A 26,586-nucleotide genomic window follows, 5' to 3' on the forward strand; every position below is an offset into this window, starting at 1 on the left:
TTAGTGGGGTCCTGATAGAGACGAGCCCCCACCTACCGCACACTGATGACCAGTCCTAGCGATAGAACCTCACGTTATGTGACGGGAATAGCCCTTTCAGGATCCTGCACTTCTCAGTTTTTGTGATTTTTGTGCTTCACTCGCTGCGTTTCTAGGTGGCCAGACGTCCAGGTTTAGGCCGGACAGTCCGGTTTCCTGGCTCCCTGTCCTCCGTCTGGTGCAGGGCCTGGATGGACCCAGGGATGTCCTCCTGTTCAGTAGCATTGAGCTGCCATCACAGGCTGACTGACCGGCTTCTCTCACCTCCGGTCACTGGAGTCGGCAGACTGGTCACTCGGTGACTTAAGCCTCATTCACACGTCAGTGTTTCACGGACAGCACACGTCCCTATTCATTTTAATGTTTGTATTCACACATCAGTGTTTTAGCACGGTCCGTGGGTCAGTTTTTTTTTTTTGCACGGATGCAAGCTCTTTTTTGTCCGTGTTCACAGATCCATTACGCCCATTAAAGTCTAAGGGTCCGTGAAAACCACGGATGCTATCCATGTTGCATCCGTGTTTCACGGATCTTTAAAAAGAGATTCATTGAAAATTATTTTTCAGCTGTTCAGTGTCAGTGAAACACAGATGCAACACGGACAGCAAAAAACGGACACACGGATCTGTCACGGTAGAAAACACGGATTAAACACGGTCCATGTTACCACTGATCCAAAACTGACACGGACGTCTGCATGAGGCATTACTGAGGGGGAGAAGCCCTGTCCCCTGCCAGCAGCTACCGACATTCTTTCCTGTACTTATTTCTTCCTTCGCTGGCGGTGGGAGGTGCGGTTTCGCAGAGTCGGGGGGATAGTTACAGCGTCCGGCTTTTAGGATTAAACCAAGTGGTTCTTGGAGCCATAATATTTTTATTTTTCCATTCACATAGCCATACGAGGCTTTTCTTTTTTTTTTGCGGGACAAGTTGTACTTTCTAATGGCGCCATTTACTGTTGCACACGATGTAGTGGGAAGCTAAAAACGTTGGAAAAAATAACGTTTTACTTTTCATAGCCAGAATCTGACCCCTATAACTTCTTATAGTTATGTCTATGGAGCTCATATTTTTGAGGACAATCTGTGGTTTTTATTGATGCCATTTTTGAGTGTGAACAAATTTTTGATAATTTTTTATTACAATTTTTTTGGGGAGGTGAAGTGACGAAAAAATGGTGAATCAGCCATTCTGATTTTATTAATTTTTACTGTTATGCCATTCACCGTATAAGATAAGTATTTTTATATTTTAAGGGTACCGGTGTTTTCAGATTCGGTGATGCCCGTCATGTTTTATATATTTTTTTTGTTTATTCTATGTAAAGAGGATCAGATTTTTTCCATGTTTTTATTTTTAGAATTTTTAACTTTTTTAAAAACTTTTTTTTAAGTCCCCCTAGGTAACTATAATATGATTAGATTGCCGCTTGTCTTCTGTATTGGATATCCATGTATTACAGAATGCAGAATTCAGTATATTCCAATGCAGTGCTGCCTCCTAGTGGTCGGCCTGGAAGCCTTGTACATGCTGAAGCCTATTATTAGTATGGGACTTATTCCCTGATCTCAGCCAGGGAAAGGCGGCCCCGGCCAGATAGTGCGTGGCTCACAGTTGTAGCGCTGCCAGATGCCGTGGTCGCATTTTAGCTCGTTATCTGTGAGGTTAAATGGCTGCGATGATCGGCATTATCACTGATCACAGACGTTAGCCTGTTTCCCGCTGGTCCAATTTTTAAAGACCTTAAAGGGTCTGTAAAGAGTTAGGCCTCTTTCACACGGGCGTCATATTTTTGGCCTGGATAAGAGGCGGGTGCGTTGCGGGCACACGCGTGATTTTTCCGCGCGAGTGCAAAACATTGTAATGCATTTTGCACGCACGTGAGAAAAATAGCGCATGTTTGGTACCCAAACCCGAACTTCTTCACAGAAATTCGGGCTTGGGATTGATGTTCGGAAGATTGTATTATTTTCCCTTATAACATGGTTATAAGGGAAAATAATAGCATTCTGAATACAGAATGCTTAGTAGGTGATCAATTGAGGGTTAAAAAAATGAAAAAAATTAACTCACCTTCTCCTCTTGATCGCGTAGTTCCCGGTCTCTTCTTTACTTCTTTAATGATGAACTAACCGCTAGGACCTGTGGTGACGTCAGATCACATGCTCCAATCACATGGTCTATCACCGTGGTGATGGACCATGTGATTGCAGCATGTGATCTGACGTCACCACAGGTCCTTTAGCCCACAGCTCATCATTAAAGAAGTAAAGAAGAGACCGGGAACTACGCGATCAAGAGGAGAAGGTGAGTTAATTTTTTTCATTTTTTTAACCCTCAATTGATCACCTACTAAGCATTCTGTATTCAGAATGCTATTATTTTCCCTTATAACCATGTTATAAGGGAAAATAATACAGTGAATAGACTGTCACCTAGAACCCATGCGTGAAAATCGCACCGCATCCGCACTTGCTTGCGGATGCTTGCGATTTTCACGCAACCCCATTCATTTCTATGGGGCCTGCGTTACATGAAAAACGCATAATATAGAACATGCTGCGATTTTCATGCAACGCACAAGTGATGCGTGAAAATCACCGCTCATATGAACAGCCCCATAGAAATGAATGGGTCCGGATTCAGTGCGGGTGCAATGCATTCAACTCACGCATCGCACCCGCGCGGAATACTCGACCGTGTGAAAGAGGCCTTAATGTGGATGATAGTGGGGATTCACTGATGGCGGCAGTGATTGTGATAGGCACAAATAATTGCACACACATGTGATAGTAACAAACCTGCAGCTGTGCGAGCAGCAGGACAAACCCCGGATCCATCACTGGCCCCGGAGCAGAACACCAGCGATTAGAGGAAAGAGGCGACTGACAGGACGGGGACAGGACTTCTCTTTAACTCCTTCCTGACCTGCGCTGATGATGGACATTGTGGTCGGTGGTAGTTCCTGCACTGTACTGTACATGTTGTCATGATGATCTCGTGCTGTCCGTGCACTTGTGAGATCAGCAGCAGGAGTGGCTCTGTATTATGAAGCTCTGCTCCTGCCACAAGTGTTCAGTAGTGACCATCATGGTCATCACATCGGTGGGGTCCGAGTCCTGCACCCCCGCTGATCGGCTGTTACAGGGAGCTGCCGCGCTCCCCGGAGATCTGAAGATTGGGCTCTCGGCAGCTCAGCAAGCTCCGTGCCGTACATAGTATTGGAGCTCAGCACTTGTGTTGAGTATCTTTCATTGCACATGGGGCGTTGGCTCTTCATAGAGGCTAGTGAAAAAAGAGAGGACGCAGATGATGGGCTTCACTGGGGCCACAAGGAGGAGGAGCAGGAGGGATGCGCTGAACCCCGGCCCAAGACACAGTGTCAGACTCAGAGGTGACATCAACAGTATTCTGCTGAGGCTGAGAGGATGAGCGATCCATCCAGTCCACAATCTCATCCTCATTGCCCTCATTTATATTGTCAGAAGTGAGGAAGAACTGTGGCCGCTGCTACTACTGGCTGGACGGCTGGTGCCAACTGGGCCACTGCTGTTTGCATCACTGCAGCCACCTACCTTCTCACTCTCGGGGGACATGCAACGGGCCTTTCGTTTTCCATTACCCACCTGTTTGAGGAATGAGAAGTCACAGGTTTAGTACATTATCATTCAGTGAGGAAACTGCAACAGGTTTTTGGGGAAAAAGACACAACTAGACAACCTCTGCTACTAATATATTAATGCACTAAAATATTCTTATTTACACACTTTATAACTGCAGAAAATGTGCAATAGTTCTTTTTTATTTTTTAAAGTGTAGTTTGACAACCCCTGCAACCGAAATATAAGCCGCTGTTGTTAATGCATTAAAATATTCTTATTTGTGCGAATATAATCTGTAGAAGCTGCAACAGGTACTTGGAGGAGAAAGCACTGTGTCCTGCACATTATAAATATACTGTCTCTTTAGAAGCTGATGTATTGTTCAGTACAGTCTGTATATGAACGGCTCCCCCCGGCTGTAACAGATACACAGGGAACTAACTCGCCCGGTCCTGTCCCTGATGATAAATCCTGGCATTCTATCCGGTTATATAATCTACCGAAGTAAATCTATCTTGCCGATCTCTAGCACTACCCCTGTTATGTGTCAGATACGTCCTAGTACATTATCACATCAGTGGCTGAGCTCAGAATGGCGTCTCTGCTGGAGATTACATCGGTTTTGATTAGTCAATGATCTCCTTCCTGATTGGCTGTCAGACTGACTGAGAGGCATTGTGGGTAATGGTCATGTGATTCTCCATCTTCATCTCTGTCCTGTTTCCCTCACTACTGTACTGCATTTAAAATGTAAAATGGTGGGCTCCGTTTTGTACAGTTCATCCGTATCAAATCACCAAAACTTCAGATATTTTTTTTAGTTTTTATGGAATTTCACGATCGGTAATACTATTCTCCATTTGTAAGACACTTTACTTCATGTAAGATGTTCATCCAGATGTGATTTTGCTCTCAATCCTGCATGTTTCCCTCAGGTTCCATAGGTGCAGGACTTTCTTCTTTTTAGAGCCAATGGTCCTTTCCATCAATGACCCATCAAGGATGGAGAAGGACAGAAACCACATGGCTGAAAAGATATTAGACCTCACCCTGGAGATCATCTCCTTGATAACTGGAGAGGTGAGAGTTTCACATGACGTCACTCTTATCTCTAGTAATAAAACAGAGAAATGTCTGGAAAGGAGAAGGACTCTTAGAATCTCTGTAGTGATCGGCGTCTCCCCATACACAGGATTACACAGTAGTGAAGAAGTCGTCTGGTGAGTGTGTGACACCCCGTGTGTCAGGAGAATGGAGCAGGACCCAGAGCCCCATCACCGAGCCTCCACCTCATTCCCTGATACATGAGCAGAAGATCCTAGAACTTACCACCAGGATCACTGAGCTGCTGAGCGGAGAGGTGAGCGCTGCTGGGAATGCTGGGACATTATACAATAACGCCAAGGGAGGGGTCTGGTAATGACTGTGTCCTTGTGTTGTCAGGTTCCTATAAGGTGTCAGGATGTCGCTGTCTATTTCTCCATGGAGGAGTGGGAGTATTTAGAAGAACACAAGGATCTGTACAAGGACGTCATGATGAAGAATCGCCAGTTCCTCACATCACCGGGTAAGAGGAGACCTTCCATGACTGTAGAGGAGAGAACAGTTCTGAGAGTTAGATTCCCCATCATCTGATCATCACATATAGACAATGTATTCTGTCGCTGTGTGTATTTTCTACAGATGGATCCAGTCAGAGAAATCCACCAGTGAGATGTCCCAGTCCTCTGTATTCCCAGGACTGTCCACAGGAAAAGCCGAATATCCCACTGGATTATCAGGTAGGTGAAGCTGAGGTTTCTACAAATCCCCCATAGACTGATGTAATGAGTAACCTCCCCCAGCAGCAGTGGAGTACACTGTCCGCTCTTCTTCTTCTTATTGGCCACACATGATTTCTGGATTCATATAAGATTGTATTAAGGTTTGGATATCCACTTGGCAATTAAGAGTCAAGGTAGATAAAGGAAAGTTTTGCTGTAGAGATGTAAATCATAAAATAACAGCACAATCATAGACTAAAAGCTTCTAATGAAGAATACTGACATGAGTTTAAAGTAATTTATGAAGTCCTTAAATCTGATTTTTTTTTTGTATACAAATTTTACAAAAAATGCCCTTTGCTCAAAAATCTGGCAACTTTTTAATATTCTCACTGCTATTGCCACTTTTCAAAATAGAGGTGAGTCCACCAGGGCCGGACACATTACAGTAATTTATGCCAGAAAACTGCAATCTACCCCAACTACTGGCATTTTAGTTTCTGGTGAACGGACGGCATAGATGGGACAAATGTTTAGGAGGCCGGACTTTAGTAAATGACCCCATTGACTTACTAGTTAGTTATATAATCTTGATGCTATTGCAAAATATTAGTGCAGGCTATTCAAGATTTGGGTCACCACAAAGGACAAGAGCATAAAGGGATTGGGTCACAAAAAATATTCTAGATTTTTAGAACCAGCACGTGGATGCAATTAAACATTTAGTATCGTCAGTGAGTTCTTCAATACAAGCTATCTGTATAGCGCCACCTGCTGGTTGTTCTTTTCCTTATTTCTCCGTTCACCTCATTGAGGTGGTCGCATGAGGTCAGTTTAGTTTTTCAGCTGCCACCAGACATATCTTCTGTTAGAAGGTGGGACAGTTACAGGGAAAGAGCTACGGCCAAAAGGACATGACCCCTGAGAAAGGACATGTTCGCTGTGTTGCCAGCCTGAAACAAATCTAGCAGAGCAATTAGTGCAATGAATAGGGAGATCTCTGGATCCACGTGAGGTTCAGGGCTGGTTCTACCATGTACTAGATGATGTCTTATTATCATTTTTTACATCAATCATGGCATAGTCCCTTTTAATAGGAAATAAGTTCACATTTCCAGCTGCGATAAAAGACTTTTTCTGTCAAAACTACGACAATAATCTAATCTAATAATCTAACTGGAGGTGATGAGCACAGCGTCTACTCCAGGATAGGATCAGGTCATTTGATGCCTTATATGATGTGTACAATACTTGGCTGAATGTTGATCCTATCTGATCACCACTTGAGGAGATCCTTCTCTTTTTGGAGCAGATTGGTTCTGGTCTCTTAGTTTTTTTTTTTACCTTTTTCTGGATATAAGATAAACTTGTGTTCTGTTTTCTTTATTTCCCATGTCTTTCATCTTACAGGACAGTTCTGGAGGAACAATGATCAGCTTAGAAAAACCTGTATCAATGTCAGTGAAAGGTAAGAGTCTTTCAGAAATCTTGAATAATTAAAATCTTTGATACAGACTGATCATAGGGCCAATTTTCCAGGATGAGAGTTTGTAGAAACGCTTGTCCACGATAAATGGTCGTGTAAAGATACCCGATGAATGGACAATATTTGCCCCTCGGGTGATGATGTCTGTTAGCCGTCACCATAACGTATAATTTCTTGACAGCAGGTTGTGCGGTATAAGCTGGGATCTGCTGCCCAGAAACCGTGATTCTCTGTCTACAAGCTATCGAAGTAGACTTTGCTTGTCTCAATGCATCTGCATGTAAATGCAGCTTCATCTCTGCTAATGATCAGGTAATTATTTTGAATGCTTGTTTAGTCCCAATAATTGCCTGAAACATTGGCCTGTGTTAATGTCACAGTCCCTCCCGATGTCAGAAGATCAAAGAGACTGGCTACACGTGAATGGAGCTAACTTTCTTTTTGGTCACTTTTGCTTTAGTGTTGTTGTTGTTTATGACCACACCCCTTGTTTTAGGTGTAGCTTAGTGGTCATCACTCCCCCCCTATATAGTCTGACCTCACCCTTCTGAGTATGCGGTTCATAGCTTTATTTGGTTTTGGAAGAGTTGGTGTGTTGTCCTCTCTGGTGATCCTGCTCATCCATCTCTCTACAGAAGTTAAGTGTCTTGTTTCTTTGTGGATTGTTTACATTCCCCTTGTCTGTTGTCACTAGGCCTCAGGGAGACCCTGGTTCCTTCACCTGGGAAGGAACAGGTCGTCTCAAGCCCTGCCAATACGCATAGGGCTCTTTAGGGTCTCCAGGGCCTCCAGGTTCCAGTGTATGGGCATTCCTACCTTCAGGGTGTGCCCATACGGATAGGAGTTAGGGCAAGGAGTAGGGTTCTATAGGAGGTGTCCCTTTCCCTAGCTTTGAGGCCTAGTGTATATTCCCTTCCCTGCTGTTGTCAGTGTGGTGTTCCCCCCAGACCTGAAGTCCAGAGAAATGTTCTCCTCGTCATCATTATTATTACTTCTACTAGATTTAGTAGGGTCCAACCTGCAGCTGACCAAACAAGAAGAGAAATGGCTAATGATCTGAGTGTGATGTTCATGATGCTTGGAAGAAAATAATTCATGAGCACTTTGCATCCCCGTTACCCCTAATGCTAATATAACTAAAATCAGATACTCTTATTTTCCCTGGCGCCTCCACAACGGCACTCACAGGAGGGTGTCCCGCCCCCAGGACAGGAAACAACGTAGAAGCGGAAGATTTAAAGGGCCTCCTCCCCTTTACCTATTCAGTCGGGAAAAACTATTTTTATGTCACCCAGCCTTGCCTCCTTCTTGGGGGTCCTTCCCCACGTTCATGTGGGAGGGCTGGAACTGGTCCCCCGGGGACGCAAGGCCTCCCTTTCCCGTTCCTGGGAGTAAGCCCTGCTTGCAGGCTTCCCCGGGCACGCGCGACCGTTCTGAGCGGGAACTGTCGCGGGATCCTGCGCGTGACGTAATCTGCCGAGATTCTCCTTGGGCAAGAGAATCTCGCGGGTGGGCGGTGCTTCCGGCGGCCCAGCGTTCAAATTTCATGAAGGAATTCACAGACGTTCTCCTCGCTCTCTGCTTAGTAGAACTACAGGTAACAGCAAGATATAAGCAAATACTAAATTAAAAATAAACTGCTTGGTGGCCATACTTACTGTAAGAGCAGTTAGAAGCTCTTTGCGCATATAATTGATCAAAAATATGTCTGGCTCATCTACCGAACGATAAGGTGGCTTCTCATCGGATGGGGCCTACTCTAACATTCCTCTCCTGGGCTTACAGCCTACAATCTGGGCAAAGTAGCACCCACCTTGTCGTTCGGTAGATGGGCCCGACATATTTTTGGTCGTTTATGTTCTATCCCATGTGAAGATGACACATTATTTGGCTCCACCCTGGACGACATCTTGGATAATGCTGCGGATAAGAAAAAAGTTTTTCCAATGGAAAATCGCTACTTCCATCAGAGACGTTCCTTTCAGAATCAAAAAAGATCCAAAATGGACCCTAAGAAAAAGGAAGGGTCAAAGAGATGGCAGCCCTCTAAAGGTAGGGGTAGAGGATTTATTTTCAACCCTGAGAACTCAACCTCAAAGCAATGACGCCAGATGCCAAGTGGGGGGCAGATTAAGACATTTCGCTTCTATCTGGGAAGATTTAGGAGCCTCTCCGTGGGTGATAGACATCTTAAAACAAGGCCTAAGGTTGGAGTTTTGTTACTTTCCTCCAGACAGCTTCTTGGTCAACAAGCTGCCTCAGAAGGAAAAACAGGCCTGCCTGGAGTCAGAGATTTAATCTCTAGTTCAAAAGAACGTGATTCGTCCGGTCCCGGAAGAAGGACAAGGCAAAGGCTTCTATTCTCCCATTTTTTTTGTCCAAAAGCCAAACGGGTCATCAGGGGGGATAATAAACTTAAAATGTCTAAACAGATCCATCATATACAAACGCTTCAAGATGGAATCAATAAAATCCACAATAAACATTCTTCCACAAGATTGCTTCATGACGACCATAGATCTGCAGGACGCCTATTATCACGTTCCAATTTCAATCAACCATCAAAAGTTCCTCAGAATTGCCGTCTTCCTAAAAAAATCTGCTTTTTTTTATTTCCAGTTTGCAGCCCTCCCATTTTGGCTCTCTTCAGCCCCAAAGGTATTGTCCAAAACAATGGCAGAAGTCACCAAGACCCTCTACCTAAAAGGCATTCAGATCGTACCATATCTCGAGGATTCCCTGGTAGCCTTACCATCTGTGGAAGTCCTCCAGTCCCACCTGGCAGAGGTCCAGAAGTGTTTTACCACTCTCGGGTGGATTATACATTTTTAAAAATCGGACTTTATTCCAGAAAACAAAGGAAGACCTTCCTGGGGGTCCTTTACGATTCCCATCTATTAATGTAATTTCTTCCTCAGGAAAAACAAGACGATCTGCTCCTGAAAATTTCTCATTTTTGCAGCCGGAATATAACATCAATACGAAACATCATGACCATCCTGGGGCTTCTAACATCGACAATCCCGTCGGTCAGGTGGGCCCAGTTCCACACAAGAACTCTACAGGCGTTCCTTCTATCCTCCTGCAACGGCACCACCTCTACCCTAGAAAAACAGGTGATCATTCCAAGGTCAGTAAAAAAAATCCTTAATGTAGTGGAGAATTCGGAAGCACCTTCAGACAGGGGTTTTCTGGCGGCAAGGGGGACAGATGATTGTGACTACAGATGCCAGAAGTACAGGCTGGGGGGGGGTCATTCAGACGGAAAAGTGGTCCAAGGCACCTGGGGAACAGATATGGAGCATGCCTCCTCCAATCTAAAAGAACTCTCGGCCATTTACAACGTTATTGTCTCCCTTCACACTCTCATCGCCAAAAAGTATAAAAGTATTTTCAGACAACACTACAGCTGTTGCCTATTTAAACAAACAAGGGGGAACCAGGAGTCGCTCCCTAGCGGCAGTAGCCACAAAGATCTTCTACTGGGCAGTAGGGCTGCAACGATTAATCGACGTTATCGAATAATCGGCCGATTCGTTGCTATGCGGGCGGGAGCGGGTGGTCAGGCGCTATGCCTGCGGGTCCCTGAACTTTAGATCACCGCATCTTTATTACCTTACAATGAAGCTCCAGTAACAGGCAGAGCCGGCGGCGGCGTAACGTCACTTACTCACGTGACGCGCATGCTCCGCCTGCTTTATTCATTAAGTAGGTGGAGCAGGCGCATCACTTGAGTAAGTGACGTTACGCCGCCGCCTGCTCTGCCTGTTACTGGAGCTTCATTGTAAGGTAAAAGAAGATGCGCTGATTTAAAGTAAAAGTTACTGCCGGTTAAGGAATACTGCTGTGAGCGGAGGGGCCAGGGCTGTTATGGGGAGGGGGATCTGTGTATGGCAGTGTTATGGCAAGGGGGATCTGTGGATGACGCATATAGCATAAGATGCTATATAGTGTCAACCATAGATCCCCGCATAGCATAGTCATCCACAGGTCCCCCCATAACAGTGCCATCCACAGATCCCCTCCATAAGTGCCATCCACAGATCCCCTCCAAAAGTGCCATCCACACATCCCCTCCATAAGTGCCATCCACAGATCCCCTCCAAAAGTGCCATCCACACATCCCCTCCATAAGTGCCATCCACAGATCCCCTCCAAAAGTGCCATCCACACATCCCCTCCATAAGTGCCATCCACACATCCCCTCCATAAGTGCCATCCACACATCCCCTCCATAAGTGCCATCCACAGATCCCCTCCATAAGTGCCATCCACAGATCCCCTCCATAAGTGCCATCCACAGATCCCCTCCATAAGTGCCATCCACAGATCCCCTCCATAAGTGCCATCCACAGATCCCCTCCATAAGTGCCATCCACAGATCCCCTCCATAAGTGCCATCCACAGATCCCCTCCATAAGTGCCATCCACAGATCCCCTCCATAACAGTGCCATCCACAGATCCCCTCCATAACAGTGCCATCCACAGATCCCCTCCATAACAGTGCCATCCACAGATCCCCTCCATAGCAGTGCCATTCACAGATCCCCTCCATAGCAGTGCCATCCACAGATCCCCTCCATAACAGTGCCATCCACAGATCCCCTCCATAGCAGTGCCATCCACAGATCCCCTCCATAACAGTGCCATCCACAGATCCCCTCCATAACAGTTCCATCCACAGAACCCCTCCATCAGTGCCATCCACAGATCCCCCCATAACAGTGCCATCCACAGATCCCCCATAACAGTGCCATTCACAATTTTTTTTAATATGGCCTTTGAACATAATTTTTCAAGTAAAATCATATAAACCCCTTTTTTTTGTCATTTTGGTTTGTCATTTTGGTGTTTTTTCCCGATTAATTGATGAAATTATCGACAACTAATCGATTATTCAAATAATTGTTAGCTGCAGCCCTACTGGGCAGAGAAAAACCTTACTTCACTAACAGCTATACATGTCAGAGGGGAGGACAATACGTTGGCCGACTTCCTCAGTCGCCAAACCTTAAGAGAAGGGGAATGGTCCTTGAATCCTCATGTATTTCATCAATTATGCCTCAGGTGGGGGTCTCCGGAATTGGACCTGTTTGCCTCAAGAGTCAACAAACGGACCAGACAATTTTGCTCCCTCTCCCAGGGGGATCAACCACTGTGGGTAGATGCTCTGTCCCGGCCGTGGCCCAGATGTCTTCTTTACGCCCCCCCCCCCCCCCCCTTCAGTTTGATACACAAAGCTCTGATGAAGGTGAAGGAGGAAGGGGCCAATGTAATTTTCATAGCCCCCTACTGGCCAAGAAGGTCATGGTTCCCCCTACTGCTCAGACTTTCCGCAGGAAACTTCTGGACTCTCCCATCGACGCCGGATCTCCTACACCAAGGGCCAGTGCGTCATGAGAGTGTCAATCGACTAAGCCTAATGGCCTGGAGACTGAACGCTGGGCCCTAAAGAAAATAGGTCTCTCAGATGCGGTGATTACCACTCTCCTGCTTAGTCGGAAGCCCATAATGTCAAAGATCTACCTGAGGACCTGGAATGCCTTTCTGTCCTTCTCAGGTAACATAATTTCCCTGGGGATTCCTCAAATTTTACAATTTCTTCAAGCAGGACTTGATAAAGGCCTTAGACCGGCAAATCTCGATGTACAGGTTTTGGCCTTAAGTGCATTCTTGGACATTAAATTGTCAGAATCCCCATTGGTCAGGCGCTTTCTAAAAGGTGCTATGAGAAGGGTCCCCATATCTCGTCCTACTGTTGCGTCCTGGGATCTCAACCTGGTTCTTTCGGTTCTGATGTATCCTCCATTTGAACCAATTGACGAAATCCCTCTGATACTACTCACGCTCAAAACAGTGTTTCTTACTGCAATAACAACTGCTAGAAGAATAGGGGAAATCCAGGCCTTTTCTAGCAAATGTCCATATTTAGTAATTCTGGATGATCGTATAATCCTTAAACACTGTCCAGCCTTCCTCCCCAAGGTTGTTTCTAGATTCCATTGTGAGCAGGAAATCTCGCTGCCTTCCTTCTGCCCTTCACCATCCTCTGAGAAAGAGGAGAGGTATCATAACTTGGATGTGAGGAGAACCGTACTTTGCTACCTCAACAACACTACCTCCATCAGATGTTCTGACCAGTTGTTTCTCCAGTTCCAAGGCCCCAACAAAGGTTGTGCTGCCAGTAAGCCAACTATAGCAAGATGGATAAAAAGTATGATCAGATCTGCCTATTTACAGAAGGATTTTCAACCTCCCGAGGGTATTAGGGCTCATTCCACCAGAGCTGTATCCTCCTCATGGGCCGAAGCCACATCAGTCTCGTTGGATCAGATTTGTAGGGCGGCCACATGTGCCAGCCCTATGACTTTCTTTAACCATTACAGATTGAACGTTTATAGAAACCAGGACTTGTCCTTTGGTCGCAGAGTAATTTCAGCTGCAGTCCCTCCCCAGGCATATTTACTCTGTCGATCCTCCTGTGAGTGCCGTTATGGAGGCGCTGGGGAAAGAGTGCCGTTGTGGAGGCTATTGGAAAAAACTATTACCGGTAAGAGTAATTATCTCTTTTTTAGATTTTAATTTTTTTCCTTATTTGATCTTGCCTGAGCTGCTGCTCCATTTTGTTATGAGCAGTTCAGCAGCCACTTGGCAACCTGTTGATGGCACATTGACATTCAGATACAGGAAATATTATGCTGTATGGTCCGAATAGAAACGCCTGTTGCTGTCTTGACAAAGCAATCATATTCTGGGACCTTTGCAGACAAAGAACTCCTGAAAACCATGATATTTTCTTTGATCTTTTTGAGCTTTCATTTTTATATTTTTTTTTAGTACGTGAAATACTGAAATTGTACATAATCCTGCTTTCTTACATGTCCTTTTTTACTATATATTTCTCGTCTTGCTATTGTTTCGATAAAGCTTAATTGTTTCTAGTTAGACATCAGAGAACTCACACAGGAGAGAAGCCATTTTCATGTTCAGAATGTGGGAAAAGTTTAAGTCAGAAATCTTGTGAGCCATCTAAGAATCCACTTAGGAGAGAAACCATATTCATGTTCAGAATGTGGAAAATGTTTTACTCTGAAATTCTGTCTTGATAGACATCAGAGAAGTCACACAGGAGAAAAGCCATTTATGTGTCCTGAAAGTGTTTTAGTCTGAAATCACATCTTATGAGTCATCTAAGAATCCGCTTAGGAGAGAAACCGTACTCATGTTCAGAATGTAGAAAATGTTTTATACGTCAATCAGGGCTTATTAAGCATCAGAGAACTCACACAGGGGAGAAGCCAGTTTAATGTTTAGATTGTAGGAAATGTGACAGATTTGGAGCTTCATTGTAGGACCTGCTGCCTAATGATGCCTTCTGATGTAGAACTTAACCCCTTGAGGATCAGTGTTGTATTAGTACGGTACAGACAGGAGTACTCAGAAGACCTGCACTAAACTATTGTGGCATTCTGATTGCGTGGACACTGCCATTATGCCAACAATAGTAGTAATACACAGCCATTATCCTGCTTGAACAACATAGATCACTGTTTAACCCTCTATCTGCTGTTATCACAGCTGATTGATACATTGAGGGGGGAGAACAAAGAGGCATCCCCATTTGACGTCATTCACACTTCATTATGGAAATACTGAAGCAAAGCCGTCATCTCACTGGTCAGGATTACAGAAAATACTGCTTATTCTTGTAGTCAATTTTCCATCAGTAGAGGAGAACAAGGTTTCATAACTTGAAGGGGTTATCCGGTAATAAATAATGATGACCTTTCCACAGAATCAGATCAGCAGTGGGTTAGAAAATCCATGAGTGCCGTTGCCTCTTCCTAGGCGATGCTTTGGTAATTGAGATCTGCACATCTTCTTGCAGGTGGGTGCTCACAGAGGGATAAGTAAATATCTGAGAGAAATTCTATGGCACACCAATTTTGACTGATATTACAGTGTTGTTTTATTCATTCTTTTTAAACACTTTGTGTCACATCCCTTTCCTCCTGGGCGCATGGATTACAGATCCCCTGATAAAGGTCATTAGTGACCGAAACGTCGGCACAATGTACATAGTCGCATGTGATGCCTTGAATAATATTGGATCTAATGTGACACAAAGTGTTGAAAAAGAATGAATAAAACTACACTGTAATATCAGTCAAAATTGGTGTGCCATAGAATTTCTCTCAGATCTTCCTAGGCCATATGACACCACCGTACATCAGTCACGTGGCCTAGTTGGAGCTCAGCCCCATTGAAGTGAATTGGGCTGGGCTGCAGTACGAAGCACAGCCATGTTTGATTAATGCTTGTATCTTTATGATTTTATGTTCAATTCACTTTTTGAGCAGATTGTGGCTCTTTAAGTGCGTCGATGGTATAAAGATAGGACGTACAGTATGTACATCCTGACGTCAGTGGCCTGAGGAAGCGCAATCTTGCGTGAAATGGCCGTCGCCATGGTCCACTGGTGTAAGGTACGCTAGTCCGCCCTTTATGCTGCACATTTGTATGTAATCTACCTGGATTAATAAAAAGTTTCCACGAGTATGGTGAGTGCCGCCTTTTCCTGTTTCTTCAGATGGTTATTCTGCGACTAGTTTTCTTCTTATTGGCTGAGCACCGCGGTGTGGATCCATATGGACTCGGGTCTGTTCACATACTAACCTCGAGATAGGGGTGGAAGTAGTGCCATCCGATCTGTTGCTTGGGAGAGATGCCAGGAGCCGGCTATGCTCACCTGGTGAGAGTGGAAGCTCTCTATAACAGCTGATTGGCGGAGGTGCCGGGACTCTGATCCCTGCCTATCTGATAATGATGACCTATCCTGAGGATAGGTCATCATTATATATTACTGGATAACACCTGTAAATAAATCGGCCCCTTCCACATGATAATTAAAAGGAACTCTCTGGACCATATGCAACCTAATAAATCTGGACTAAAGGAAATGCAGGCAGTGGAGATGCTGTATGTGGTCCTGAGGGGAACATACTCTATAAACCCTCCCAATGTGTCTATTGCTGATAAAGATGGTGTCATTGTGGCCATAATCAGCTGGAGTCACAACCACTTGTACTGGAAGTGATTTATCAGCGGCTACTGGAAATGTAGATATGATTTACAGAGCTAATGATGAAGAAAATCCTGCTATAAATTTTTTTTTTTTTTTACCAGATAATTTTTATTAACATTTGTCATAATATAAGACAACATATCCCCCCCCCCCCCACCAACCCTCCTGTGCAAAAGAAACATACTAAAGCTAATTCAAGAACACTTCTTCCATGTAATGAAAGGTGAGAAAATGCTGTATAGAAAGTGTAAAAAGCTTTCACCACCAGGCATCCTATAAACAAATTACGCTCTCCTCACAGCCATCCCAGTGGGAGCCAAAATGTAATCAGCCATTGCAGAGTACAGATAATTTGGCAAGGTGTTCACCAGCCAGTCCTGAATATTAAATCCAGGCAGGCCATTGAGAGGAAAACTTTTTAATTGATCCTCTTTTGTGGTATATCCCGTTCCCTAAGCGTATCAGGCGATTAACCTTACGTTTTATCTCCAGGAGAGAAGGTGCAGCCAGGGTGAGGCAGTTTTCTAGTTTGATACAGAATTTTAACAAGAATGTTTATTTTTTAATAGACGGTCCAAGAGAGATGTCTCAGTCTGATAAAACTGATAAGAAAACCTTTACTGATTTAGTAGGGATAATTTTTCACCTCCGATCTATCTTTGAAGTTTTCTGAACTTCAAGTAATTTTATGTCCTGAGTTACAAGCCACTACAATGGAACGGACAAATTCTAGGATCCAGTGTGCCTATGAATGTGTTTTATTTTGTGGATTGTTCACGTAATTCTTATGTAGATTCTAATTTTCAAATTCTGACTCTTCAAATTGCATAAATGGATTGTGAGATTTCTAATACCCAATTAACAGATCAGAAATATATGAAAGAAAGCATTTTGGTGTCCATGATGAAGGGTCCTTCTGTTTTTGGTTGGAGAGGCTCACGATGTTCAGTTGAGTTTTCCTCTGCACTGATTATCCCATTTTCTTCCTATGGGATAATAATCTTGTAATCTATTCAGAGCAATGTTTCCATATTGTTCTTTATAGTTCTAGATTTTAATTATTTCTCTTAAATTTACCTAATTGGTTTGTGAAATTCCTTATATTCAATGCACTGAACAGATTATATAAAAGAAAGTATTATGGCTTCCATGATGAAGGTTCCTTTCTTTTAGTTGGAGAAACGTACATTGAGGAATTGAGTTTTCCTCTTCAGTGATTATCCTGTTCTGTTCTTATGGGATAATGATTTTATAACAGCGATCATTCCATATTGTTTATTATATTTCCAGTTTTTAGATATAATGTATATCTTAAGGTCAGGTTTCTTAACCCCTTAAGGACCAGGCTCATTTTCACCTTAAGGACCAGGCCATTTTTTGCAAATCTGACCAGTGTCAATTTAAGTGCTGATAACTTTAAAACACTTTGACTTATCCAGGCCATTCTGAGAATGTTTTTTCGTCACATATTGTACTTCATGACACTGGTAAAATAAAGTCAAAATGTTTTATTTTTTTCCATAATAAAATACCTAATTTACCAAAAATTTTGAAAAATTAGCAAATTTCAAAGTTTCAGTTTCTCTACTTCTGTAATACATAGTAATACCCCCAAAAATTGTGATGACTTAACATTCCCCATATGTCTACTTCATGTTTGAATTATTTTGGGAATGATATTTTATTTTTTGGGGATGTTACAAGGCTTAGAAGCAAATCTTGAAATTTTTCAGAAATTTACAAAAACTCAATTTTTAGGGACCACTACAGCTCTGAAGTCACTTTGCGAGGCTTACATAATAGAAACCGCCCAAAAATGACCCCATTCTATAAACTACACCCCTCAAGGTATTCAAACCTGATTTTACAAACTCCGTTAACCCTTTAGGTGTTGCACAAGAGTTATTGGCAAATGGGGATGAAATTTGAGAATTTCATTTTTTTGCCTAATTTTCCATTTTAACCCATTTTTTCCACTAACAAAGCAAGGGTTAACAGCCAAACAAGACTGTATCTTTATTGCCCTGACTCTGCTGTTTACAGAAACACCCAATATGTGGCTGTAAACTACTGTACGGCCACACAGCGGGGCGTAGAGTGAAAGGTGCGCCGTATGGTTTTTGGAAGCCAGATTTTGCTGGACAGTTTTTTTGACACCATGTCCCATTTGAAGCCCCCTGATGCACCCCTAGAGTAGAAACTCCATAAAAGTGACCCCATCTAAGAAACTACACCCCTCAAGGTATTCAAAACTGATTTTACAAACTTCGTTAACCCTTTAGGTGTTGCACAAGAGTTATTGGCAGATGGGAATGAAATTTGAGAATTTCATTTTTTTGCCTAATTTTCCATTTTAACCCATTTTTTCCACTAACAAACCAAGGGTTAACAGCCAAACAAGACTGTATCTTTATTGCCCTGACTCTGCCGTTTACAGAAACACCCCATATGTGGCCGTAAACTACTGTACGGCCACACAGCGGGGAGTAGAGTGAAAGGTGCGCCGTATGGTTTTTGGAAGCCAGATTTTACTGGACAGTTTTTTGGACACCATGTCCCATTTGAAGCCCCCTGATGCACCCCTAGAGTAGAAACTCCATAAAAGTGACCCCATCTAAGAAACTACACCCCTCAAGGTATTCAAAACTGATTTTACAAACTTCGTTAACCCTTTAGGTGTTGCACAAGATTTAATGGAAAATAGAGATACAATTTCAAAATTTCACTTTTTGGGCAGATTTTCCATTTAAATTTTTTTTTTCCAGTTACAAAGCAAGGGTTAACAGCCAAACAAAACTCATTATTTATGGCCCTGATTCGGTAGTTTACAGAAACACCCCATATGTGGTCGTAAACTGCTGTACGGGCACACGGCAGGGCGCAGAAGGAAAGGAATGCCATACGGTTTTTGGAAGGCAGATTTTGCTGGACTGTTTTTTTGACACCATGTCCCATTTGAAGCCCCCCTGATGCACCCCTAGAGTAGAAACTCCAAAAAAGTGACCCCATTTTATAAAGTACGGAATAGGGTGGCAGTATTGTTGGTACTAGTTTAGGGTACATATGATTTTTTTATTGCTCTATATTACACTTTTTGTGCGGCAAGGTAACAAGAAATAGCTTTTTTGGCACGTGTTTTTTTTTTGTTATTTACAACTTTCATCTGACAGGTTAGATCATGTGGTAATTTTATAGAGCAGGTTGTCACGGACGCGGCGATACCTAATATGTATACAATTTTTTTTTATTTATGTAAGTTTTATACAATAACTTTTTTTTAAAACCAAAAAATTGTTTAGTGTCTCCATAGTCTAAGAGCCATAGTTTTTTCAGTTTTTGGGCGATTATCTTGAGTAGGGTCTAATTTTTTGCGGGATGAGATGACGGTTTGATTAGCACTATTTTGGGGTGCATATGACTTTTTGATCGCTTGCTATTACACTTTTTGTGACGTAAGATGGCAAAAAATTGCTTTTTTTACACCGTTTTTTTTTTTTTTTTTTTTTTTTACGGTGGTCATCTGAGGGGTTAAATCATGTGATATTTTTATAGAGCCGGTCGATACGGACGTGGCGATACCTAATATGTATACTTTATTTTTATTTATGTAAGTGTTTTAGTGTTTCCATAGTCTAAGAGCCATAGTTTTTTCAATTTTTGGGCGATTATCTTGAGTAGGGTCTCATTTTTTGCGGGATGAGATGACGGTTTGATTGGTACTATTTTGGCGTACATGCGACTTTTTTGATCACTTTTATTACCTTTTTTGGGAAGTAAGGTGGGCAAAATGTCTATTTTCTCATAGTTTTTATTTTTTTATTTTCATGGCGTTCACCGTGCGGGGAAAGTAACATGACCGTTTTATAGATCAGGTCGTTACGGACGCGGCGATACCTAATATGTGTAGTGTATTTTATTTTTTAAATTTTTATTCAGTTATAAATGTTTTTTTTTTTAATCTTAACTTTTTTCACTTTTTTTTTTATTTTTTTGACCCAGACCCACTTGGTTCTTGAAGATCCAGTGGGTCTGATGTCTGTATAATACAGTACAGAACGTATATAGGGTTCTGCACTGTATTTTACTTACACTGAACAGATCTATGCGTTCAGCACAGATCTGTTCAGCACCATGGACAGCAGGACGCCTGAGCAGGCATCCTGTTGCCATGGGAACCTTCCCCGTCTGCCACAACTTCGCAGACGGGGAAGGGTAAGGACGGGGCTCTCGGGGGGATGCCTGGGGGCTCTCTCTCTCTCCATCGGGGGGGCTGCAAAGGCACAGCAGCCCCCCCGATGGGAGAGGGAGGGAGCTCCCTGCACTGTTAACCTTTTCCATACAGCGGTCCATACAGACCGCTGTATGGAAAGGGTTAAACGGCTGACATCGCATCAACGATGTCAGCCGTTTATACCAGGGTGCCAGCAATGTGCTGGCACCCTGGTATATCCACTAGAAACCAACGATTATTCAAGGGGAGGCGGGCGGGGGATCGCCCGCCTCCCGCAACGCCCCCACCGCCTGCGACACCCCCCCTGCACCACCCGCCGCCATCAAATCGTGCAGGGGTGCAGGGGGAAGGTGAAATCTTGATTTTAGGCACTCTGAAGTTTCTGATCCCGGCGGTCAGGGACCGCCGGGATCAGAAACTGCAAAAAGCGCAGCAAACCGCAGGTCTGAATTGACCTGCGGTTTGCTGCGATCGCCGACACGGGGGGGTCAAATGACCCCCCCTGCGTTGTTACGGGATGCCGGCTGAATGATTTCAGCCGAAATCCCGTTCCGATTAACCCCCGCGGCGCCGGAATTCAGATTTTAAGTCAGGACGTACCGGTACGTCCTCGGTCCTTAAGGACTCGGGAAATAGGGCGTACCGGTACGTCCTCGGTCCTTAAGGGGTTAAAGAATATATAAAAATAAATGTCCTAATAACTGTGGTAAAATTATAGTAATTGTGGTGAGAGGCCGGTTATAACAGAGAACTGACTAGCCAGATATATCCATAGGAGGAAAGGGTCCATACAGGTGCTAAGGACTTGCCGTTGGTCTTAATAGGATACTTGTACAACAAAAGGAGAATCCCAATATCAAAGCAGCCCTCCTCTTCAAGAGAAAAAAATCACATTTACTGGGATAGAACAGAACACTTAAATGGTGCCCTGCTTTGCATATTTTCAGTTGAAGATTTGCTAATTCACAGAAACTTCTTCTGCCATTGAAGATGGCCGCACTACTTCTCATACTGTCTGTTGCACACTCTGCATTAGTAGCTCAAGACACTTCCTATGTGTCCAGCCCTGCTCTTGGTTTGGTCAACACTGTTCATGTGAGCACTACTGGCCAATCCAAGGGCAACTGGAAGTGTCTTGGGCTACCAAATGTGTGGTATGCATCATGCAGTCTGAGAAGCAGGGTGGAATTGATGGATCTGCAGCTAAAGAGTTGAAAAGGAGGGCACCATGTAAGTGTTCTGGACATTTCCCAGTTAATGTGAATGTGTTTTTTTGAACCTGAGAGTCACTTGATTAAAGAAATGTGTTTTGCAATTTAGCATGTATAAGAGTAGGTCTAGGTAATGTCCAGAAAAGACATAGGCCCCATGAAATTGCAGTAGGTGGTCACACAAGCTTTAGCTAATCCTAGCAGTGGACCCTCTCAGCCACAATCTAATTGGCACTGGTAAAGATAAGTAAAAACCTGGTGTTCATTCATTAATAATGTTTCCCAAATTGTGAAAAGTTTGTTAAGCATATGGGTGGCATAGAGCATATATTAGGGCCATACAGTGGGCATATACTCAGGTGGTGTGCACATGTTCATGCCAAATTAATTTCTATTCATGATATCTATCCTATACACTTTGGGGGAGCCTATGTTGTCTGTTGACATTTGGAGTATTGCACTGTATGGTCTGGGTCAGGGATGCTCAACCTGCCACCCTCCAGCTGTTGTTAAACTACAACTCCCATCATGCCCTGCTGATAGCTGTAGGCTGTGTGGGCATGCTGGGAGTTGTAGTTTTGCAACTGGTGTAGGGCTGCAGGTTGGGCATCCCTTGTCTGGATAGAAACACCTTTCATGATCTCTACAAGGGAGTAAATTCTGGGAACTTTGCAGACTAAGAACTCCTGAAACCGTTATACAAGTAAATGTGATTTACTTGCTAAATTGTACATTATCCTGTGTTATTACATTTCCGATTTACTTTGTTTCCTGATCCTGGCTTACTATTGTTTTAGTAAACCTCATATGATTAATACAAAATAGTTTGCTTTGGGAAAATGAGAAAATGTTTTTTAATTTTCTAGGTAAAGACAGGTTGAGCAGCTCCCATGGATACTTAAATTTATCTTCCAACCATGAAGCAGAAGAAAACAATACCACACAAGATAATTCAATAACTCCTAATGTATCCTCAGTCCTTCAAAGCGAAGCTCTATCCACCGACACCACTGGTCACAAGAAAAGTTTGTGTAATCAATCACTGATTGGCAAAACAAGAACTAAACAGAAATGTGGGAAACATTTTAAAAAAAAATCTTGTTCAGAATGTGGGAAATCTTTTAGTCAGAAATCAGATCTTGTGTGCCATCTAAGAATCCACTTAGGGGAAAAGCCATTTTCATGTTCAGAATGTGGGAAATGTTTTACTGGTCAATCAAGTTTTATTCGGCATCAGAGAACTCACACAGGGGAGAAGCCATTTTCATGTCTTGAATGTGGAAAGTGTTTTAGTCAGAAATCAAATCTTGTTACACATCAGAGAACTCACACGGGGGAGAAGCCATTTATGTGTCCTGAATGTGGTAAGTATTTTGTTGTGAAATCATTGCTTTTAGAACATCAAAGAATTCACACAGGAGAGAAGCCATTTTCATGTTCAGAATGTGGGAAGTGTTTTAGTCAGAAATCAAGTCTTGTGGGCCATCTAAGAATCCACTTAGGTGAAAAGCCATTTTCATGTTCAGAATGTGGGAAATGTTTTACCAGTCAATCAAATTTTATTCAGCATCAGAAAACTCACACAGGGGAGAAGCCATTTTCATGTCTTGAATGTGGAAAGTGTTTTAGTCAGAAATCAAATCTTGTTACACATCAGAGAACTCACACGGGGGAGAAGCCATTTATGTGTCCTGAATGTGGTAAGTATTTTGGTGTGAAATCATTGCTTATAGAACATCAAAGAACTCACACAGGAGAGAAGCCATTTTCATGTTCAGAATGTGGGAAATGTTTTAGTCAGAAATCATATCTTTTGAGCCATCTAAGAATCCACTTAGGAGAAAAGCCATTTTCATGTTCAGAATGTGGGAAATGTTTTACCGATCAATCAAATTTTATTCGGCATCAGAGAACTCACACAGGGAAGAAGCTATTTATAATGTCTTGAATGTGGGAAATGTTTTAGTCTGAAATCACATCTTGTTAATTCATCAGAAAACTCACACATGGGAGAAGCGATTTATGTGTCCTGAATGTGGTAAGTATTTTGGTGTGAAATCATTGCTTATGCAACATCTTAGAAATCACACAGGGGAGAAGCCATTTTCATGTTCAAAATGTGGGAAATGTTTTACCATTCAATCTAATTTTATTCGGCATCAGAGAACTCACACAGGGGAGAAGCCATTTTCATTTTCAGAATGTGGGAAGTGTTTTAGTCAGAAACCTTGTTAAACATGAGAGAACTCACTCAGAGGAGAAGCCATTTTAATGTTTAGATTGTAGGAAACGTGGAGCTTCATTATAGGACCTGCAGCCTTCTGATTTATAACTTGTGGTTTTAATACCGATGACCTATTCTCAGGATAGGTCATCAGTACCTGAACAATGGAGATCCAACAGCTGGAACGCCCACTGATGAACTGCTGGAGAAGGCATCAGCGCTCACAGTAGTGCTGCTGCCTTCTTTCAGCTTTTTTCTAGGCCAGTGTGACAACACATTTATCGGTCAAGTGGCCTAGGCACAACTCATCCCCATAATAGTGAATAGGGCTGAGCTTCAATTTCAAGCACAGTGGCTATACTAGTCTGTTTAGACTATTTGGCACTGTGCTTGGTGAGCTGAGAGAAGTCTGTGGTGCTCAAAGGAGCTCCGGTACCTTTTCAAATAGCTGATCGGTAGGGGTCCCGGGTGTTGGACCCCCACGATCAGATACTGATGACCTATGCTGAGGATAGGTTATCTGTATTAAAGTCTTTGAAAACCCCTTTTAACCCATTGAGGATCAATGTCATATTAGTACTGTACAGACAGAAGTACTAAAAAACCTGCACTAAACTTTTGTGACATTGTGATCACATAGGCACTACTGCTGTGCCTGTTAGAGTAGGACCACAGGTGTAATACATGGCCATCATCCTGGCTGCACAACATAGATCACTGATCACTGTTTAACTCCCTACCTGCTGTTATCAAAGCTGATGGAGGGGAAAGCAAAAGGTCATCACATTTGATGTCATTAAAACATGATGGAAATTCTGATACAAATTTGCCATCTTACTGGTCAGGAGGAGTACGGAACATGTTGTTTTATTTTTTGGTCATTTTTGTATCTGTATGATTACATAATAGAAAAGACACAAAGGAGAATATATAGGGACATACCCTATTGTAGAGCATATCATAGGGCCATACAGTGAGCATATACAGAAGTCGTGTGTAATGTTCAATAAATTTTCCAATTTACATTGTCCCTATCCTGTCTATACCCAATCTATAGAATAAAATAGACAGATCACTTCTCTAGCAATACCCATTACATGTTTATGAAGGTTTACTGTATGTGTTCCTTATCACACAAAAAGAAAAGATAATGGCGGTAGTGCGTTCTAATAAAATAACTAAATCACTGCCTGATAGAACGTATTAAACAAAAATAATAAAATTCTTTAATAAATATAAAAAAAAAAACGGTGCAAGCATGCCCTAAGATCTGGGCAGGCAAGAGAGGTGCTCTAAATGTGCAGAGCGGTAAAGCCATATAAACCTTACACATCTAGTGCACTTCCTCAAAAATCAAAGCGTATGTAAAATGATCAGTGCACAATGGTACATACAGTGCACTAGGTACAACGCTTAGGTGTAAATTGAGCCACTGAGGGAAGGGATCGTGCCTCCTGAGTCTAATATAGTTGATCCACCAGGTAAACCATCGCAGTGTCCACACTCATGTTTTTAGTGGGTCCACGTGGGTGAGACCCCACGCTTCATCAGGAGCCGAGCTACAGTAGGTGGCTAAAAATATAGATTTGCCCGCCACTGATAATGTGCAGGATGCCCTAGCCCCGGCGCTGTGATGGCCATACATTGAAGGCTGAACTCTGGGTAATTATAGTTTTAGCCCCACCCCCTGGGCAGGAGCGCCGCAGCTCACAGCGACTGAGGAGTAAGGGAGTGTGATGAACACGCCCCCCCCCCCCCCCCCAGATGCCAGAGTGACAGGTACTGCATAGAATCCCGGGGAGAGGCATCGCTACAGTGGAAACGTATCAGCGGCCAGGTAGGTATAAAATGAGATATCAGCGCTACAGTGAGATGACTAAAAGAAAGAATATAGACCCTACAGGAGATACCAACAGCAGAAATTGTAACAGGCCTAGTATACCCACTGGGTAATGCATATACTCCCTCAGACAGGGCAACCAGAACCCGTACAAAATTAATGAAATAAAAGGCCAGAGAACAATGTGGATAACACTTCTGACAAATCAATAACAGCGAGGTCAGAGTAGTGTGCCTTGTTACGTGCCAGAGGTTCCAAGGCAGACCTCCGGGACGTCAGGGAACCGGTTTACAGGTAAAACAGACCAAGGATACAGACGTACGCACAGGCAAACTACACAGAACAGTGGGTGTGGACCCACTGCGCCACTGACTGGCAATACTCTGGAGGGGCATTACTAAGCAACACCAGGTATTCACTAGAGCCCCAGATGGTGAGGATAGGCTTGGACACAGGTAGTTGCCAGGGGCTACTCCAGAGCATAAACCGAGTTAGTGGCAGCTGGTCCAGACAGACCAGGAGGTACCGTCAGGAAGCAAAACATATGGGCACAGACAGACATAACCAGGAGCAATGGAATACACTGAGAACCAGAGATCAGAACAGGCAGAGCGGTGACAGAAGCAGTAGAAGCTAAGCGGCCCCAGGCAGAGCTGCACAGAACAGAGAATGGACAATCCCCCTCCGGAGACTACAGGAATCCTCTTCCGAAGGTACAGAACATAAGACAAACATGGAACAGGATACATCAGAAGAAGTAAGCACTGCCAGGCTCTCAGATGCAGTTACGCACTGCTAGGCAATACACAGAACAGGATAACAGACCATAACATGATACAATAGACAGGGCAGGAACAGATCATAACAGACGCAGATCAGCTCTGCTAGGCTATCCAGACACAGATCAGCTCTGCTAGGCTCTACATGGAACAGATCAGAACATGACACATTAACAGAACAGGAACCAGAGAACACCACGCAGAAGTGTAGATGGAAAACCCCCAGGAACAGGAGCGAGGTGCTACACCTAGCAGTCACAGATGTAGTGTCCCACTATGTAAATGTGGGCACTACTCAAGGGTCAATTGGGTCACGTTGTTTTCC

General features: G+C 43.4%; 1 protein-coding gene across 1 annotated transcript; it reads left to right on the forward strand.

The window, feature by feature from the left end:
* The first annotated feature begins 4,991 nt into the window (after positions 1-4,991).
* Positions 4,992-24,945, forward strand: LOC122934804 (oocyte zinc finger protein XlCOF6.1-like). The gene is made up of 5 exons (XM_044290505.1): positions 4,992-5,001; positions 5,085-5,208; positions 5,325-5,422; positions 6,815-6,872; positions 22,285-24,945. Exons 2-5 carry the CDS (start codon positions 5,124-5,126, stop codon positions 23,364-23,366), a joined length of 1,323 nt encoding a protein of 440 aa, XP_044146440.1. The 5' UTR covers positions 4,992-5,001; positions 5,085-5,123; the 3' UTR covers positions 23,367-24,945.
* Positions 24,946-26,586: the final 1,641 nt, after the last annotated feature.

The sequence above is a fragment of the Bufo gargarizans genome, chromosome 4 (assembly GCF_014858855.1).
Source record: "Bufo gargarizans isolate SCDJY-AF-19 chromosome 4, ASM1485885v1, whole genome shotgun sequence".
NCBI classification, from domain to species: Eukaryota; Metazoa; Chordata; class Amphibia; order Anura; family Bufonidae; genus Bufo; species Bufo gargarizans.